General features: G+C 42.9%; 1 protein-coding gene across 2 annotated transcripts in view; it reads left to right on the top strand.

Moving 5' to 3' along the window:
- ZFAT (zinc finger and AT-hook domain containing) overlaps positions 1–19,654 on the top strand; it is a 645,246-nt gene that overhangs the window by 528,126 nt on the left and 97,466 nt on the right. For both annotated transcript variants that reach the window (XM_069220790.1, XM_069220791.1), the window contains exons 13-14: positions 10,539–10,657; positions 18,393–18,519. In XM_069220790.1, the coding sequence (XP_069076891.1) occupies positions 10,539–10,657; positions 18,393–18,519 (246 nt within the window). The remainder of the gene's footprint in view (positions 1–10,538; positions 10,658–18,392; positions 18,520–19,654) is intronic.

Genomic DNA, 19,654 nt, shown 5'->3' with positions numbered 1-19,654 from the left:
TTTCCAAGTTGGCTCTCACTCAGAGAAGCATTCCGTCTCAAGTGGAGCTTGGGACTGCTGTTGCTTTCCCACCGTTGCCACTCCTGTCTCAAGCTATGAAGAAGATCAGAATGGACTGTGCCCAAATCATCCTTGTGGCTCTGGATTGGGCATGAAGAGTATGGTATTCCAAACTCCTGAGCATGTGCATCAGTCTACCGAACAGGCTGCCCCTTCAGGAGGAAATCCTGTCATAACATCAGGGCAGGGTCCCTACAGTGCAGTGCAGATACAGACCATCTCCAGATGGATTGTGCTCTGTATTAAGATCTGCTACACAATGGCCAAGAAGCAACGCCTCAATGGCTTGTGGGCTCATTCCATCGGAGCCAAGACTGCGACCACTGGGTTAGCAAACTGAATCCTTGTCCTGGAAATCTGTCAGACTCTTTTGTGGGCTTCTCTGCATGCTTTTACCAAACACTATTGCCTTGACAGATAAGTCCATCGTGACAGGCACTTTTTGGTATGAACAAGTTTGCATACCCACCTCAGGGAAGGTATTGCTTTGGCATCTTATCTAAGGTAAGAATTCTGCAGCTAGAAGTCTCTACCAGTTGAAAAGTGTATTATCTGGTAGAGACTGTATGTAGTCACAGATTTTTTACCAACCTGCCTAACCTCCCCACTGCTTCTAACCGTTTTCTTCTGCCATTTTTTCTGTCTCGAAGGTCTCTGAAGGTACTTAGTATCTGCAGACTGGTCGATCAGCCTTTTGACGTAGCTCTTTGCTTCTGGTGTGATAATGGTGTAATAAAAATCTGATATCAGTGTGCTTGGGTGGTCCCTAAATAGGCACCACACACGTTACCGCCGGCATGGATGATGACACTGTCGCAGAGCTGATTCACACCACCTACTGCCCACAGAGTTACTGCTCAAGATTTTCCAGATTCAGGGGAATATTCTAAGATAAGGAATCTGTGGTTAGAGCAGTCTACCAGATAAGGTGTTACCAAAGGCTTTACCAGAGGTAAATAACTTGACCTTTAGTTAATCACACTAGTTATTCTCCTTTGATTTTAACTATTTATTAAATGACCTACACCCTCCTAATTCAAGTTTTTAAAAATATTTTTTTATCACTTTTCAGACTTTAGTTCTGGAATATACCATTTATAAGTCAACACCTATTTCCTTGTGCTGGATAGATTCCTCACCTATTGAAAATTCCCTTGTCGCAATCTGAAAATGTTCATAGCAGTGCTTCCGCGCACTACACTTGGTGCCATGTAGCTCCTTTTTGACTACATTCTACCCTGTAAGTGACTGAGTGGAGGCGCATATAAGCTCCACCCTTCCACAGCGACATCAGTTCCTTTCTTTCCGTGCCTTTGTATCTGGATCAAGAGCTCTGATCCCCTTTGTCAGTTGACCTATTCTTTATACATTTTCTATCCAGTGTGCAAGGAAACAGTGTCCCCACCGACCACTCCAGGGTTCAAACAGTGTAATGATTTTGAAAAACAGATGGCTCAGAGCATGGCTCCAAAATATGCTCTTAGACTCCCAAAGGCGTTCTGGGGCCATGCATTGTAGCTGTATGTTTCCAAATACTGAACAAAGTCTTGAGCCTTGCATATGCCCTCCTCTTGCTCCACGTTTAGGATGCAGACTCGCTCTTGCTTTCTGGGCCTTTTCCCCAACAGGTCCTCTCCATGGTCGAGGTTGTCCGTTAAGTCAACATTTAAGAAGAAATGCAAGACGCCTAAGCAGGCCCCAGTTCCACCCCACCACTCTGTATCCAAAGGGAAGTCAGGAGAGGTCAGGGTCCAACTGACTTTGCTCATCATCCTTGGACACAGAGCTAATTCTCAACTGGTCCCATTGAACCATGGATCCAGGCTCCACTACTTCCTCAGCAGTCATCATAACCCCTTTGTGACTGTTTCTGGGGATCCAGCAGACTTCCCACTGGCTAGCAGATACAGCTGTTGATTCAGTCCTTCGCCACTGCTGCATCAGCCTCCAAGCCTCGTTAGCTGGCCCTTAGCTGTACAAACCCACCCTTTGGGAGGTAGGATCAGCTATTTTCTACCAGTGGTGGATAATTACAAGTGACAGATGGGTCCTCCAGATCCTCCTACAGGGATATGCTCTGCATTCCTTTATGAACCACCTCTAGTTCCTACTACATCAGAGCAGATTTTGGAGGAGCACCCTTCCATCTTTCTGCAAGAGGTGCAGGCTCTCTTGGCCAAACGTGCTATCAAGAGGGTTCCGGCTTCAGCAATAGGGAAAGGCCGCTCCTTCTGCAACTTCCTCATCCTACTTTCGATCTTTAACAAATTGCTCACTTTATTCCAAGTTCTGTCTACTCTGGATCTAGGTGACTGGATGGTTGCCTTAGACCTGCAGATGCATATTTTTGGGGCATTCCTACAGTCCCACAGATGATACATACTGTTCAAGGTAGGACAGGATCAATTTTAGTTTCCTGTACTCCCCTTCGGCCTCACCAGCATTCCTCTGTGTTCACAAATGAAATGGCAGTGGTTGCTGCACAGCTTTGGAGGTTGTGGGTATCAGTTGTACCCTACATTGGCTGTTGAAGGCGGGCTCACCACAATCACTCATGGGCCACCTCCAGACAACGGTGAACCTCCTAACATCACTGGGGGTACTTACAATGAGCCGAAATCACACCTGACTCCTTCACAGAGGCTTCCCTATATTCGGGACATTCTGCATACAGTCATTTCATCCCCTGCAATGAGTCCGGGACCTTTGGGCTAAGCTCCTGAAATAAAGCCTCGGTCTTTTATCGTGGAGAGCATCTCTTAGACTTCCGGATCTATTGGCCTTAATTGTCCTGGCTGCCGATTCACCCGCTGGCATTTGTGGGCTTTGCACTGGGAACTGAAGTCTCAGTTGGCCTACCACCAAGGAAAGCTGTTAGACGTCATCCATGTTTTAGAGGAGACTGCATAAGATCTGTAAAAGTGGCTGCTTGACCCTAGTTTGACCAGCGACAGACCCCCTCCTCTACCACTGTTCATGGTAGTGATCGGTGCCCCCTTACTGAGTTGGAGTACTTGCCTGGGAGAGGAGGAGATCAGTGGTCTCTGATCTCTGGTCTCAAGTGGAACCCTGGCTTCACATCACTCTGTTGGAGCTACAAGCCATCCACTTGGCCTTGCAGCCTTCCATCAAGGGAAGGCTAGTGCAGGTTCTCACAGACGAAACCACTACCAGGTGTTATGATAATGCAGCAAGTGAGGTCCTGATCCCTGGGCTAGGAGGTGCTATGCCTTTAGTTACCTTGAGCGTCAGGGCATCTCCCTGATTGGGCCAAGAGAGTCTGATACTAGGGAACTTCTGGACATGAGCATTTGTCCCCGCATCAGGCTGTCACTGTGGGAATGGGAGTTTAGGGTTGTGAGGCATGTTTAGGGTTCACAGGTGAGTGGAGTTTAGAGGAGATGAATGTTTTTCAGGGTTCAGAGAGTATTGAGATATTTTTAGATTTTACGACTGGGTGGAGCTTAGGGCAGAGGATTGTTTTAAAGGTTCAATGATGGGTAGAGTTTGAGGTTGGTGAACGTTTTTTAGTCTTCGGGAATGGTTGGAGTTTAGGGTGGTGTGGGATTTTGATGGCTCAGGGATAGGTGGCGTTTATATGGAGAAAGTGTTTTTAGGGTTCAGGAATGGTGGAGTTTAGGGAGGTGAGGTGTATCAGGTGTCCTGAATGGGTTTTCAGGAAGGTGAGGTTTTTTAAGGATTCACAAATGAGTGGAGTTTAGGGGGTGTTTTTGGACTTTATGGGATCTGGAATAGAAGTGGCGTAGGCATAAAAAGGGTTTATTTAGGGTACAGGAATGGCTGGAGTTTAGTGGTACTGAGGGAGTTTTAGGTTATGAGATGGGTGAGTTTAGGAATAGAAAGGGATTTAAGTGTGCAGGGATGTTTCAAGTTTAAGGGTCAGAAAGATGGATGTAGTTTGTGCATGGGGAGGTGTTTTTAGAGGGCAGAGACAGATTGTGTTTAGGGGTGGTGAGTCAATGTAAAATATATTAATCCAAAATAATGTCAACTTATGTAAAGGATGGAAATAAATACGTTCAACAAAAATATATCTGAAAGGAAAATCTGCAAGCATTTCTTTTACACATTGAAAAATAAGAATGCGGAAGCCAATTTTGGGAAAAAAAGACTTTCTATGAATTGGATTCTATGAAATGGTAAATGCCATTTGTTGGACTTTTGGCCTTACGCAGGGTCATCCCCAGTCTTTTTGCCTCCATCATGGTTTTTCTGACCTCTCGCTGTTGGCTCTAGGACTCTGAGCACTTTATCACTGCTGACCAGTGCTAAAGTGCAGGTGCTCTTCCATCTGAAGTTGGTATAATTGGCTTATACCTAATTGGCATATCTAATTTACCTATAAGTCCCTTGTACAGTGGTATCTCTATACCCAGGACCTGTAAATGAAATACTACTAGTGGGCCTGCAGCGCTGCTTGCGCCACCCACTGAAGTAGACTTTCAAAACCTGTCTCAGGCCTGCTAGCGCAGGGCCTGTGTGCACAGTTTTCTGCCACAGGGACCTGGCATCTAAACTTACTTGCCAGGCCCAGAACTCCCCTTTTACTACATGTAAGTCACCCCTAAGGTACGCCCTAGCTAGCCCTATGGGCAGGGTGCCATGTATGTAGAAAGGCAGGACATGTGCCATATTGCATGGCCTGTCCTGGTAGTGACAAACAGCCTTACTTGGTGTCTCACTGCTGTGAGTGCTGCCTTCTCATAGGATTGCATTAGAAATTCCCTGCCTTATGTGTAAAGGGTATTTTCTGATTTATGAGGGGTAGCGTAGGTGTGTTTGGTATGGTTGTGATGGTGATAATAAATACTGCTTACTGGTGTGGGTGTATTTTTTTTTACTATCACAGAAATGCCACTTCTAGAAAGTGCGCAATTACCTGTACTTATGACTCTGGTGTTTTGCAGCTTGACTCCAATCCACGTCTGGGCAGAGTGACAGTTGGGGCTTTGTGCATACTTTTCAGACAGCCTGTACACAGGGAGGGTGGAGGTGTCACAGAGGTGCATCTACATTCTGAACAGTCTTCCTGGGCTGAGAGAAGGGAGAGGCGGGCACACCTACATTTGTAAAGGCTGTGCCCTGGCCTCACACAATAGGGTCATTAACCCCCCACTGATGTTTGGAGCCTGTGCTGAAAGGAGAGAGGGGGCACTCCCAGAACCAGTTGTAACTGGCTGGAACCTCCTCTCCCTACCATGGTAAAACACTGTAAGAACTGACTATAAGTACAGGGGAATTTTCCCCACAATTTGAACATTCTTGGAACTTGAAACTGGACACAGAACGCTGATGAATGGACTCACCAGGAAACCACCATGGACTGCTGCTGCTGTGCTGACCTGTGACCTGCCTGGTCACTAGGATGAACTGCCACCATCTGCACCCCTTGTGCTGGCCTGTAGCTGGGCCCACCAGCCCTGTGCTTCTTCTTGTTTTACTGTTCCCAGGGGCAGGGTGCTGTGGCCCCTGACCCCTGCACCGATCTCTACATCTTTTCCTTAGCGCTTGGGGAAAGCGCTCTCTCTGGAATTGCTGCAGAAGATCACCGCCGCAGCCCGGGCTGCAGATTTGCCTCAGCGCTTTGAAAAGCGCTTTATTTCTGTTCCCAGGATCACCACCGCAACCCGGGCTTGGAAGCGAGCCTTCGCGCCTACATAAGCGCTTCGTTGCTGTGGAAATCACTGCCGCGACCCGGGCTCCGCATCTATGTCTGGCGCGAGGATCGCTCTGTCCGTAGTGCCCCCGGGGCACTTACTGAAGCCAGGAAAGGAGCTGGGCCGCTTCTATTGTGCCCCCAGGTGACGCGTGCTTTACGGAGCGCCCCCGGGGCACTCGACGGCACCAACTCCCTGAGCTGCCTCACTCGTGGACGAGGGACGGCAGCAGAGCGGCTCGCGCCCCGGACCGGGTGCGGCCGCAGAAGGAAGCAGGTGAGGAGCCTCAACGGAGGCCCCTGCTCCCTTTACCTCCTTTGGGCAGCTGTACCGCGGACAAGGGCGGTTGCCCCCTCTCTCTGCAGGACACGGGGAGAAACGGGAGTTCCCTTTCCCCTGTCACTGCCCTAGGGGCGCAATCGCCCCCCCCCCCCCCTTAAATCTTTGTGGCGCTTTGGGCACCCCCTTCAGAGAGAGCCATTAGAGGCCAGGGGGGGGGCCCACAAGGATCACGGGTCCCCAGAGGGGCCCGTTCTTTTCGTTGTAGAGGGGGTGCAGACCACCCCTCTCTCCCAAGAGACCTCAGAGGCCCCCGTTTTGCGCATAGGAGTGCCGGGGTCCCATTGTTCGTCTTCTAGGCACTGGAGGTGCCTTCATCAAACCAGGTACTGTTAAAGGAACAATATATAGAACATAAGTTCTTATTAGTGGCTTCTCCTGATTTATATATTGCCTACCTGCTTTTGATGGTGTTTTTTATACATATGTATGCAAATGTTCCTTTTATGGGCATGACTTGCTAATATGTTTCCCTAACTTGCCATATGTTTTCTAATGTTCCTACTATGGGTGTTTTATGATATTCTTATGACAAGTGTTCTAATGTGATAACGTGTTTCCTGACTACTGCTTATGTTGCAGAATACTGAGTAACCTATGTGTTATGTGTAACGTTCTGACAACTGCTAAGGTAGCAGGATAGTACTGATATGTGATGTTTGGTCTGATAATTGCGTTGTGTACAATACAGTATATTTTCATTAATCTGGTGTTGTGTTTCCTTTGTGGTGGGGATATTGCGTCACATGTGTTGTGTGTGTTGTGCAAACGCTTTACACATTGCCTCTGGGTTAAGCCTGACTGCTCGTGCCAAGCTACCAAGGGGGTGAGCAGGGGTTATCTTGGACGTGCAACTCCCTTGCCCTGACTAGAGTGGGTAGGTTCTGCCTGGCTGAGGTGTATACCCTAGACAAACAGAAACCCCATTTCTAAAACCATTCATCCTGGAAATTTCCATTAAACTGTTTAGATGAAATGGTTTCTCAGTAATGACTTTTCACTAAATTGTTTTCTTTGAAATCACACACAGCAGTCAAGCCATGTTTTGGGCATCAGTGTACACGTTCACCAAGCACTACTGCCTTGACAGCCATGTCTGAAAGGAAGGGTATTTTGACTGTTCGCTTGTGCACGACTTTCTGCTCTGATTTAGCTGCATAGGTGTGGCGCTTATACACAGCTCCTCACCATCACTTCTAGCATCAAACAACGTCAGTGCAGACCCACGGAGCCACTTAGAGTCGTACAGGAGCACTGCTATGAAATTTTCCAGACCCAGTCTAGTGTTTGGGAAATATTCTAAACGTGAGGAATCTGCTTTTAGATAGAGTATCCGCCAAAAAGAGCATAACTGAATGTTCATTAGTGAAGTCATGTTCAAGGGAACACTTTCACCCAAAGCAGAGACCATTTTAAGTTTCTTACTTTAATGTTTAATTGGTCTTTTTCACCCACATCTCCTCTATTAGAGTTCATCTCTTCTAGTTTTCCACTTAGTCTTTTGGAGAAGACATTTTTCCAACTATGTATACAGCAGGTGCTCTAATTTTGAGATTTCTCTGGCCTGTTATAAGGCCAGTTAGAATTTAAAAATAATAGAAAAGCGGCCTGACCAAGGTATTTACAGATTTTATTTAAATTGTACACTGTTCAGTGTTTTTAAGTTTCGGTCCCGGGGATGACTAGCCTAATTGTTGGGGCTGGCTAATTGTTGATCAAGATTTAGCAAACTCATCACATTAGTGCATTTTGGGTTTGAGTGTTATGGCTTTGTTTGTTCCAAAATCAACCATGATATAAGTTTGTTAATCAAAGACTTGGAATTTATGGTTAGCTCGTTCATGCAAAGTGTATAGGGCCCAGTTATGGAAACTAATAGAATAGTAGATTTCCTCTCTGATTGCTTATATTCTTTCCTATTTCTAATAAGAGTTTCTGAAAGAGCAGGCTGAGTAGATAGCTAACTGCTAACAATAAGGGTTTTGTCATGGGTTAACGCAGGCTGATTCTCTTTTCAGTAGATGGTCACAGCAAAAGATAATATTTAGGAAGTAGGTCTTTAATTATAGACCTGCACTCTTTTGACAGTCATGTTTCCTTAAAAACAGAATCTATGATTTTCAATAAGAGATCTAGTTATATCCTTACAATAGAAACTGGAATTGACTTGTTTAGAGGACCGGAATGTACTTGTTGGAAGGACAGGATGGAATAAATACTCAGCACAGAGTATGTCTTCAACCTTACATTCTCATTCATAAAAAGGCGAAAGCTCTGATAATAAAAACTCACCAGAATGTGTGATATCACTAATGGTTAGAGGCAGCCGGGCAAAGTGTCTGGCCATGGACTGTGTCCAGGTACACACGTTCACTGATGGACTTTCCCTGGACAACGTAGAATGGCCCAGTGGTGTGCCTACTGTGTGCTTGCACCACGGCTGCTATTAAAAGGCCTCTGGCATGGAATTGGTATCAACCTACATGAAATTGATGGAAGGTCAGGTAAAAAAATGGCCATACAGACAAGAGACGTAACCTAAAACAAACAAAAAACAATAAGTAAAAGTGAGGCCAAGTACTTTCACAATAAGGATACAACGAAAGAAGATCTAATCCAATGAAAGAAGAGATAAAATCATAAAGGGGTCCAGCAAGGTCCAGGCACCCCTCATGCACCGTGGCAAATAAATGAGGAAATAAAAGGGGGAATGAGGTGTCTGTAAGGTGACACAAAAAAGCAGTGTGATCGCTGTAAGTGGTATATGCCTAATTGTATCTTCAGAGCTCTAGTAAATGATCCCCCTTTATTGTGTTATTTACTGAAGACTTAATAAGAAGACAATGCTCGCTTACTCTCTCTCTTTTTCTCCCTATATATCTGTCTCTCCAGCTCTCTGTTTATCTATTGTTTTGTATATCTTCCAAAGTGTATACGCTCACAAATCAAATCAAATGTATTAATGCACAGTTTGTTAAAAGCATATTGTAGATACCAATTTAAAAAATCGGTCATACGTATTAAATTGATGAAGCTTTAAAGATTATAAATGCAATGCTAGATTTCGTTTTATTTCATCACAAGTCGTAGGGAATTAAAAGTATAACGTTTCTTGTGTGCTTTAAGAATGTTCTTGCTTCCCACACAGTTAAAAAAAATCTGTTAATTTATGCATTAAGGTCCTCACTTATATATTGGCGGTTGTTCCATCCGGACGACAAAGTAGGCACCTCTGTCAACCTGGTGGAGGTCCCGATCGCCACATTTATTAAAGACTGCCAAGTTGGTGGTCATTTATAAAGCACTGGCATGAACAGTCATCACAGCAGTTCTGTCGGTGCAGTATGCTGTTTGGTTGAGGGCTGCGTCAGCATGATGCAACCGTGTAGCAAGCAGTATTTTGTTTTTATTTTGAAAAATAAAATCCACAAACAGGATTTTCTTTTTTCAAAATAAAAAAAAAGAAAATGCTCCTCTTCATTGGAGTCATCTCCCATGGAGTGGGGAGCATTATTTACATTTTATCTCCCTCACTGCCAGGGTTTGCCTGGCGGTGATGGAAAGAAAAAAATACCTATATGTCCACCTATTCTGATTGGGTGGGTGGACATGTAGCTATTCTCTGTCAGACTGTCGGAGATGTTTGGCTGTGGCAGTGATGGATTATTCACCGCTATATCTAGACCAAAGGTCCACCCACATTTAAATCAGACAGGCGGACCTTCACATTGGTGGTACGTAGACTCTGTCACTCTTGCGGCACAGTATACATAGTGCCAACATATAAATATGGCCATAAGTCTTATATTGTCCCCATTGGAGTATTAAATGACGGTTTGACGAGCCAAAGAGTGTTGGCGTAGTAAGAATCGACGTTCAGGAAGGAGTGCCGGGCATATGCAGATGGCGAGCACAATAGTTTCCTGTTCATACTATTCTGCAGGTTTTGTCATCACCTGCGACTAACCATTTTGGCCAGACGTCTAAAGTTGGAAGCCCTCCAGAATGTTGTTTCATGAATTTTCATTTTCATAGACTTGGACTAACAGAAGCCCAGGTATGAATGTCGCTCTAATGCGTAGTAAGAATTACTTATTTGTGAGCTTTTTTATCACACTGGAGTGGGCTTTGAATACTTGGTGTATTGAAGAATGCCTGCTCCTATATTTTTTCGTACTCTAACATAACTCAAATGAATTAATGAAAGCAAACTAACCTTGGAATTACAACTCATTCTACGTGGTTAACAAGTATCCAGGCATCAGCCATTAACTGCGACCGTCAATAGGCTGTTACAAATTCATATATGGGCCCATTGTTGACTGTTTTCTTTGTGAGTGAATAACAATTGGAGAGCTGCATTTCTGGAAAAAACGTAGGCTACCTGGAAGGACCTTTCTAGCTTCCTTTTCAGGCAGATAGAGTACTCACTTCTTATTTTGTTTTCTTTTTTCTTTTAAGGTGGGTTAAAGTGTCTAATTTGCAGTTTCGTTTATGGCACAAAATGGGAATTCAGCAGACACCTGAAGAACAAGCACGGGTTAAAGTTACTAGAAAATGAAACCTTCAAAAACTGGGAGGTAAGAACTTCTTTTATCAGTTCAAAATATTGTGCTGATAATTTCAAGTAAAAACATCACATCCAAAGAAATTGAAGTAAAAATCTGAGTAATTCACAATAAAACTAGAGCTAATGTCATTAATGATAGGGGAAAGAAAGAGTGGGGAGTAAAACAAAGGGTGTACAATAACAGAACTCATACATTATTACGGTGCATTGTTCATAAGTATTTCTAAGTCACAAATACAGATTCCTCAAATCTAAGAAAATATACAAGTCCAGATCCATTCCTCTCTTTTTTAAATCAGCCCACTCCCACTGAGCATGATAAGATAAACAAGTTGATGACTTTCGTTTAGAAGTAATTGGTTGAATGCCAAAGCTATTAGAGAATCGAAAAATGTACTTTCATCTTTGTTTCAAAACCATGTCTACCTTTTAAACCTATAAATAAGGCGTAAATATAAAAAAATTAGTTTTGGAAGCAAGCCTTTATATTGAACAATATACTAGTGCATTTAATTGACACAACACATCTTGAAATGGGATGTAAAGTTTATAGACCATTTATTGTTCAGATAGTGTATGAGCTTAAAAATGGCATCAAAAACTAGTGTTACATACTGAGACTTGATGCTAGTACACTCCAGGGAGTTTCGGATTAACAAAGCAATAGAGACATTTGCTCCATAGTGTGCTGTTTGATTACTGCTGTCATAATAGAAATAACTGTAGTCTGTGGTTTTTGGCCACTGGTCACCACGTTAGACCCCTTGGGCATTTTAATACTAGCATGACGAGTTTTGAAACTGTCATGAATGTTTGATGTGGGAGGATGATTCCCGTCACTGTCTGTTTATTTTGTTTATCTCTGTCTCCCAACTATACCCTCTTGATCATATTACCAAATCTGGTCATATAACTCTGATAAATCATCTATAATCAGCACTTAGAAGCAAATATTTCACTGGAACATAGATCATGAGACCTGGAAATAAAATAGCTGAGAAAACCCAGTTGTTCAGGAATATGAGTTGCATTAGGGCTGAATAAAGGGAGTGCCTCATCCACCATAGGCTATCCAGCTACAGAGAGCACTTACTAGACAGCACTATGAAGGGGGGAAGTCGTGATATAGTTTGGCCTGATTAGGACACAGTAATGATGCCCCTTTCCAAAAAAAGCAAGGTCACTTGTCAACAAAGATATCAACTAATGCTGAGATATCATCCTATTATGATACATTTTACACTGCTCCTCTGCTTCCCTCAAGAGCTGCACACTACATATGTGCATTCATTAAGTTTGAGTAAATTCCTTCCACACCAGTCAGAGGAGTTACAGCCTCCTATCAAACTTGATGAAATTCTGCAAGTGATGAGTGATTTGGTGACAGGCAAGACTCCTGGGAGTGATGGACTTGTCACTGAGTTTCTCCAACTTTTAGCAAACTACCTATGAGACCACGATTTAGGCATTTTACTGACTTCCAAGAGGGACATTACAAAAACCATAACTGGACCATCTAGATCTGTTGTTATATCTCCCCTGTCCATGGTGACTCCAGGCTCTAAAGTTGTGGGCAATGTACTGACTAACAGAATCTCCCCACTGCCAAAGTTAGTCCAAGCAGATCAGTTGTGCTTTTTTCTGTCTGGAAACATGGCAACAAATATCAGATGCCTTTTGTATGCTCTCACAGAATGCCTACCAGTCACAAGGCAGCTGACGGTGAGCTCCATCAACATGAAGAAAGCATTTGACACACTGGGCTGGGAGTATCTTTTTATCCTATTTTAAGTTATGACTTTCTCTAGTGATAATCTATAATAGGCAAGGTTGTTGTTCACAAATCACACGGAAAGAGTCAAGATGGAAGATGGAAGGAATGTTTATATTTGTGGCCTATATATGAGGCATGTGCCAGATCTGTCCCCTCTCTCCCCTTCTGTTCAGCATGTGGGAGGAACCATTAGCAGCAAAGTTAAGGATGATGAATAGGCAATGGGGGAATCCAAGTTGGGAATCATACACCCATAATTTCATTTTATGATGATGATGTCTTGCTGTACCTCAGGGATGCAGGGGGTGACCTAAGAAAGACTTTACAGGTGTAAATCTGGGGCTTTCTTGGGGTTGAGTGTAAATAGAGCCAGGTCTTCTCTGTTTCCCATGAAACCCATCACAGAACAGGCAGACATAGCTCTACCAGAGTCACTCTTTTCCTGGAATACAGATACATTCTTATACTTTGGTGTTCAAGTGCATCAATCAGAATCTGATCTCACATCAGGTAATATAACAAAAATCATAGTGAACATCCACAAGTCGTCAACGTTCAAGCTTTCACTTCTGGCAGCACTTTGAACAATTGCCTTGACTAAAACGATTTTCTTTCCAAAACTGCATTATATTTTTACTGTTCTTATGCTACATTTGCCTAGTAAACCTTTTTGTGTAAATAAATAGTTGGATTTCAGATCTTACCACGGAGGGACATAGACAATGGATTACTACGCACAAGATACAACTGCCATCTCCCTAAAGGGGCGCATAGGGATCCCGACTTGGAACTTTATTACTTGGCTGTCCACCTCTAGTAAATAGATAGATGGCTGGTGGGGGCAGACACCATAGAAGCTCCCCACATGAGCTATATATGCCATGCCACATCATTGCTGAAATGGTTGTTTGCTCTACCTAGCAAGCATGACATATTACCCCCACTGACGTAAGTTGCATGATAATGACACAGAACTCTCCTGTGTATGAAAACAGGTAAGCATACTCCCCACATTTACAACTGTAGACCTTTCCAACCTCTGTGAAGTTAGCTTGGTGAGCTGATGTAGAGGAATGGACACAAGGGATTGTGTGGACCATGGAGGGCCTGGTAGATGGAGACAGGTTGCATTAATTACAGATTCTCAGCCAGACTTATAATTTTCAACTAGACAGTTGTTGATGTTTAATCTGCTGATAGATGTGTTTTAACAGACATGGGACACTGAGCAAGGTGTGCCTTAGCTGCATACAGCACGGTGAATGATGGTGATATTGGGGAATGGCAGAAAGGCTGTGACTCAAGTGTTCTTAGCATTGTTGGACATGGCCACAGTAAATCTGACAGATTTGAGGGTAAGGTGGATGGAGAACACAGGAGGCAAACAGAAGGGTATAGAATGGTGGAGGGTGTTGAAATACCCAATGCTGATCGACGGAAACACTTGATTTAAGTTTATGAAGCATACAAGACACCTAACTGTCTAAATTAAATATTCCCATCAATGTTTTGGTTATTTCCCACTATGTTTATAAATATTGGACTGATATGATATCCAATGGTTTGCAGATACCGTGAATGATGTAATCCCAACACAAATATACTGAGACTGCTAAAATATCGAAATGTAATAAAACGGAATGTAAAATTGATGACCTTTTCCTTTTGCTGTCTGAGTGTCAATTGACAATGTCTTGGAGAATTAAAAATGCATTGCAAGTAAAGCAATTGATTAGAGAGTTTTCTAGAAGGGCAGAACCTGGACTGGAAGCATTTACTAAAATGCAGAAGCAAAATTGGATACACCATGGCGTAAAATTAACGGAATGGGACGAGTTTCTTCTGAAATTAGCTAATAAGAATGTCAATACTTTAAATGTATTAGTGATTCAATTATGTAAAACCAGATGAGGATGCAGCAGTGAAATTACCTTTATTGTTCAGGGTACATATACAAATGAAAACATTCATTCAAGTTCAGTCTTGATAGGTGGTGGAGAATGGAACTATTGCTATATCATCATATGGTTACAAGATATCCGATGGAAAGATCCACAAAACTGTTTACCATTTGGGCTCTTTTTTTGACATGTGCCACCACTCTCATCATGTTGATCTGTCTGTTGCATTTGATACCGTCTCCTCCTTTGTGCTGATGACCCACCTAGACCAGCTTTGCATTAAGGATAAGGCTCTGGAACAACTGCGTTCCTTCTTGACGGACAGGACACACACTGTGGCTTGTGGAAAGTTTGCATTCAGTCCTTTATCTTTGCCTTTTTCGGTTGTGCATGGCTTGTTGTTAATTTTTATGTCTCAGCCTCTGCTAGCTTAAGCAAATCATGTGGCCTCTCAGTTTTTTCATATGTAGATGACACCCAGATAATTGTTACAATTACTGCTAACGTTCAGACAGCAGCTGCGTACTTCACAATTGTGTGCATCAAGTGGATACCAGCATGAAAAGATCTCTCTTAAATTAAATGCTGAAAAGATTGGGGATCTCATCGTTTGCAGGAACTCTCTGTTTATTCTAATACCTGGTGAGCAGTCGTATGGCACACTACCTAACCCAGTCAAGTTTGCCAGGAATGCTGTTTGAGTATATGCTGCTATTTGACAGGCAGATAGGAGTCTAAAGAAAAGTTTTCCTTTCATCCCCCTTTCATCTTGTAAATTGGTTGGTTTAGTTCTTGTCTCCTTTCGGCTTGATTACTCTATTTCTTTATACTTGAACATCAGTTGTCTCTTGATAAGCTACAGGCAGTGCAGAATTTTCCAAATATCAGCTGATTTAGCAGGAACTCACTAAGATTTGCTGGCTCCCTATGAAAAACGGATTATGTTCAAGGAGCTATGTCTAGCTCACATAGCACTATACAACAGCGCCTCTAAATTTTTAAGATTTAAATTTTATTGGTATAAGCCAAAATGCCTTCTTTGCTAAGCAGTAAATAAGAATGTTGTGTTATTCAGAAGGGCATGGGCGGGATGGGGAGGTAGATCTCTGTACCATGCCAAAGCCAAACTAGGGATTTCAATGTCCCTTCATAGCAAATCTATAGAGTACCACAATCCATTCAGAAATATCCTACAAACCTGGTTCTTTACATTTTAGCACCCTTCAAGATTATGGTCAGGATGCTCTTCTTCACTCTTGACTCTTCTTCTGGTTTTGTGGCCGATAGCACCAAGACTCTTTAGGGGATATTCATACATTATAAGTGATTTTCATTTAATTTCAAGTTACAGGCAGGTAAACTATGTTTTTATATGATTTAATTTTATGTTTTAAATGCTACTAAAATATGTTTAAAAAATGATCACTCAGAAAAAATATATAACCCGTCCTTTGAATTCCTGACTGTTAATTATTTTATTGCGTCAGTCACCAATATACCATTGTAATCTTGCTTATATGCTTAACCAGGCTCTTAAAAAAATCTTAAGTCAAGAGTCTGCAGTGCCTCGGCAGGATGCAGCCCCTATACAGTCTCCCATATGTCTGGCCCTATGTAATTAACTAGAACAGCCATGGCTGGGTAGATCTGTTCAATGGCATCACCTATAAACCTAATATAAACAGGGTTAGTATTCATTGCTTAGGCTTAGTATTCATCCTTCATTTTTACTTTGCTTTGGCTAATGCGATGAGCTGTCAGTTTGTTGTGCTGAAGGACTTCAGTATCATGAAATCACTGGGATTTCTGATTTTCTTCTGTTTTCTTTTCTGTCATTGGATGAAGCATTTATTGTCAGTGTGGTCCTTAGAGTATCAGGATGCTGAAGATTTTGACTGGCATTTGCATGTTTTCTTGGAGTGTGGAAGTTTGCATAGTTTTCCAAAAAAGGCTTGAAGTCAAACAGAAGAGTGTTGTCATCAGATGTGGAGATGGCAGGGAGAGATGTAAGTTCATGCATTAGGTTGTCAATGGAGAAGCCTTTAAAGGGTTTGAAGGTTTCGTCTTCTCTTAGGTTGACCATTATTTGGTTGTAAGATACCAAGCAGGGAGATAGGGATGGTGAAGTGATCAGTCGATTCCAAAAATATTGGTGGTTTGGATTGGATTGGTGGCAGTGTTGAAAAGATTATATTGAGAATGTGGCCTTTAGAGTATGTTGGCTGGGTACCATACTGTAGATTGTTGTGTGTGTTTTTTTTTTAGTTTGAGTTGTCTGGGATGTTAATGTATGGTAGTGTGGTGTGTGTTGGATAGATGAGGTGTGGAGGAGATCCAAGAATTCATCTGAGTAGTTCTTGTTCTGACTGGGAGGCTTGTAGATGAGGTGGAAGGTAGCAGTCTATTGTTTCCTTTAGAAATCCTACTCATCCTTGAATTGACACTTAAACAGAAGCACAAGATTTCCCCATTGCACTTGGGCTGGAAATTACTGGGATGTTGCCTGAGTCTTCCACTATAATTATCCTACTACTAAGGCTTTGCTCCAGGTGGGTAACATTTATCCTCAATGCTTTTGAATTTTCCTTGAGCGATGACTGGAAATGCATTGCCAACTGTAAGTTTTAGAAAGCCTGCAAAATTTTTTAAGTGCAGTCTCCTGCAAAGTAAACCTGGCCATATAGTGCTTGAAGACTCATGGAAGAAGCAATCTAGGGAAACTTGAATCATTTAGCTGACCATATGCACAGGTTGGTTGCCTTTATTGGGCACCTTATACATTTTGGACCTTATAGAACCAGATATTTACATCCGACAGAGAGCTCCCACAATAAACGAGCTGCCACTGGATTTTTCGAGTAACATATTATTATGTCTGACAATAAAATTCATCTTCAGAGAAACCCGTCAGCTTATAGCCAACAATGTGCAGTCAGGATTCAGCCATAATGGATGCATAGACCTAGGAAGACCTGTGGAGGACCCTTCAGAAGATTTTTGGCCCAGGTTTTTCTATTTGATTAGTTTTCATTTTACCGTCTTTGTTGATCCTTTTATCTGTTTGTTTTCAATTTTTATGTCACCTTTCTTATTACATACTCCTTTTTTACTTGGCAAGTACATTGAACATTGTTTTTTTCTCACATTATTGTGTGATTGGTTGCAGAACACGTCTTTTAAAGACTCTTTTCTTGAGGGATCTACTGCTGCTCAGCTCAAACAACTAAAAGGTGAACCAAGCCTGAACTCACTGAAGGCTGTTTGTCCCTGAACATTTTCCTGCTTGAGCCTTGTGGGAGCCGAAATGCGTTCAGGTTAAGGCTAAGTTCTCTGTCTTCCATAGCCTGGCAGACATCTTTCCTACAGACCATTATTGGCTTTGTCCAAGAGCCCTATCAGAAAATATGAGGCTGCACAATGCTTAATTTTTTTAATCTGTAAAAAAAAAAAAAAAAAAACACATAACTGCTAGAGCCTATGTCAGGAGGTCACTGCAGCTTGCTCCACCAATGCCCCCTGCTAACGCTGTCAGGGACAGCACCAACACAACTGTTATCCATCATACTCCTACAAGTGTGACAATATTAACTATTTTAGGCCCCAAAGCAATAACAATTGCTTGAATGGCAGGTATTAGTCATTTTAAATGTATATTGAATTATTAAACAACTGTTGTTATGCTCATCTCTAAATTAGACAAATAGTGTCACCATGTGGCAGAATGTTATAAGTGCCTGTTTTGACAGTTAAGTGCCCAGCACCTAAAACCACAGCTCAAATGAAGCAGTGGGGCTGCAGAATAATTTGAAACGAGGAAACATTTAGTCTGGTTGGCTGAGCGATCCTTGGAAATGAATGAGGGTAACATGTAATGTGTAGTTCCACACTGAGAACCAAAGCTTTCATTAGGTACTTCCTTAGTCCCAGAGGGGAGTCATTTGCTTTGGAACAAGGGTAGAAGGTGCATGATCACTCCCCAAATATAGTACAGTTGTCTTTATTTTATTGTGAAAATGACTGCACTTTATCTAAATTTCATGTTTATAATTATTTATTGTCTTACTATTCAGCAGTCACTTGAAACAACAGAAGGATCATCTACCCAGTACCTACATATCACAGACACTGAGGAAGATGTTCGTGGAACACGAGCCGCAGTAGCCGCCTTACAGGACCTAAGATATACCTCAGATAATGGTAAGAATTGTTTACTGATTTTTTCAATTTATAATTGGAAAGTGCATAATAGCTGTTGTTACAATTGTGGCACTCTTACATGTCCTAATAGTGAAATGCTGCCAAATTCGGTTTCCACTATTTAAAGGCATATCCCTCCCATAGGGTAGCATGGGAATTACCTTGAAATATCTCTCAAGTGTAATTTCTCATTTGGAGCAGATAGGGATATGACGTTTGGGGTGGTTTTTATCTTGTGTGTTTGAAAATGCCACTTTTTGAAAGTGGGCCTTTTCTTGCTTAACCATTCAGTGGCTCTGCCTGGCTGTCGAATACATGTCTGGGTCAGGATGACAGTTGGGCTGGTTGTGAATTCACTCTAGGCAGTCACAGCAAGGGATCGGAGGTGTGTGCCATGCATATCCTGATAGGTCTTCCGGGGCTACAGTGGTGGGAGGAGCTGAGACTTGCACCTGAATAGGGCTGCGCCTGTCCTTACAAAATACAGTCTCAAACCCCCAAGAGTGTGTCTGGGACCGGGCAGGAAAGGCAGGGTCTAGTGCACTACAAAGACTTTCCTTTAAAGTTTCCCTACTTCAAAGGCAGAAATGAGTTAAGTATTGGACACAAAACCCCACACTTTTAGAACCGTTTGGATGAAGAGGAGACTCTGCCAAGGAGAACACCTGAAGATCTTTGAGGAGGAGTTCTGCCCCTTTGCTATGTGTGCTTTGCTGTCTTGGCCTGCATTTGTTGCTGGTGCTTTGGAGGGACAAAGACTGGACTTTGCAGTGTATCCTGCTTGTGAAGTTTCTCCAAGAGCTTGGACTGATCTTGCCGCCTGTGAAGAAGTGTCAGGGACATCAAAGACTTTACCTGCCAGCCCCTGGGTTTTCTTGCTGAGGACCCTGACTTTCAAAAAGGTGCCCACTCCAGTTCCCGGGCCCTTGGGAATGAAGTCTGGCATAATGCAAGAAGAACTAGGCACACCAGCGCTGGACACTCCAGAACTGGCACTGCTGTCGGACTCTACACCACTGCCTGCACCTGAAGCCGTGGTCCCTGCTGAAGTGCGACCGACACCACAGGCCCGACCCTGCTGCTGTGCCTCTGAAGTCCTGCAACATCATGAGTACTGAGTGCTGTGTCACCAACA

The sequence above is a fragment of the Pleurodeles waltl genome, chromosome 2_2, assembly GCF_031143425.1.
Source record: "Pleurodeles waltl isolate 20211129_DDA chromosome 2_2, aPleWal1.hap1.20221129, whole genome shotgun sequence".
In the NCBI taxonomy this organism is placed as follows: domain Eukaryota; kingdom Metazoa; phylum Chordata; class Amphibia; order Caudata; family Salamandridae; genus Pleurodeles; species Pleurodeles waltl.
This window is presented reverse-complemented; position numbering and strand designations above follow the sequence as displayed.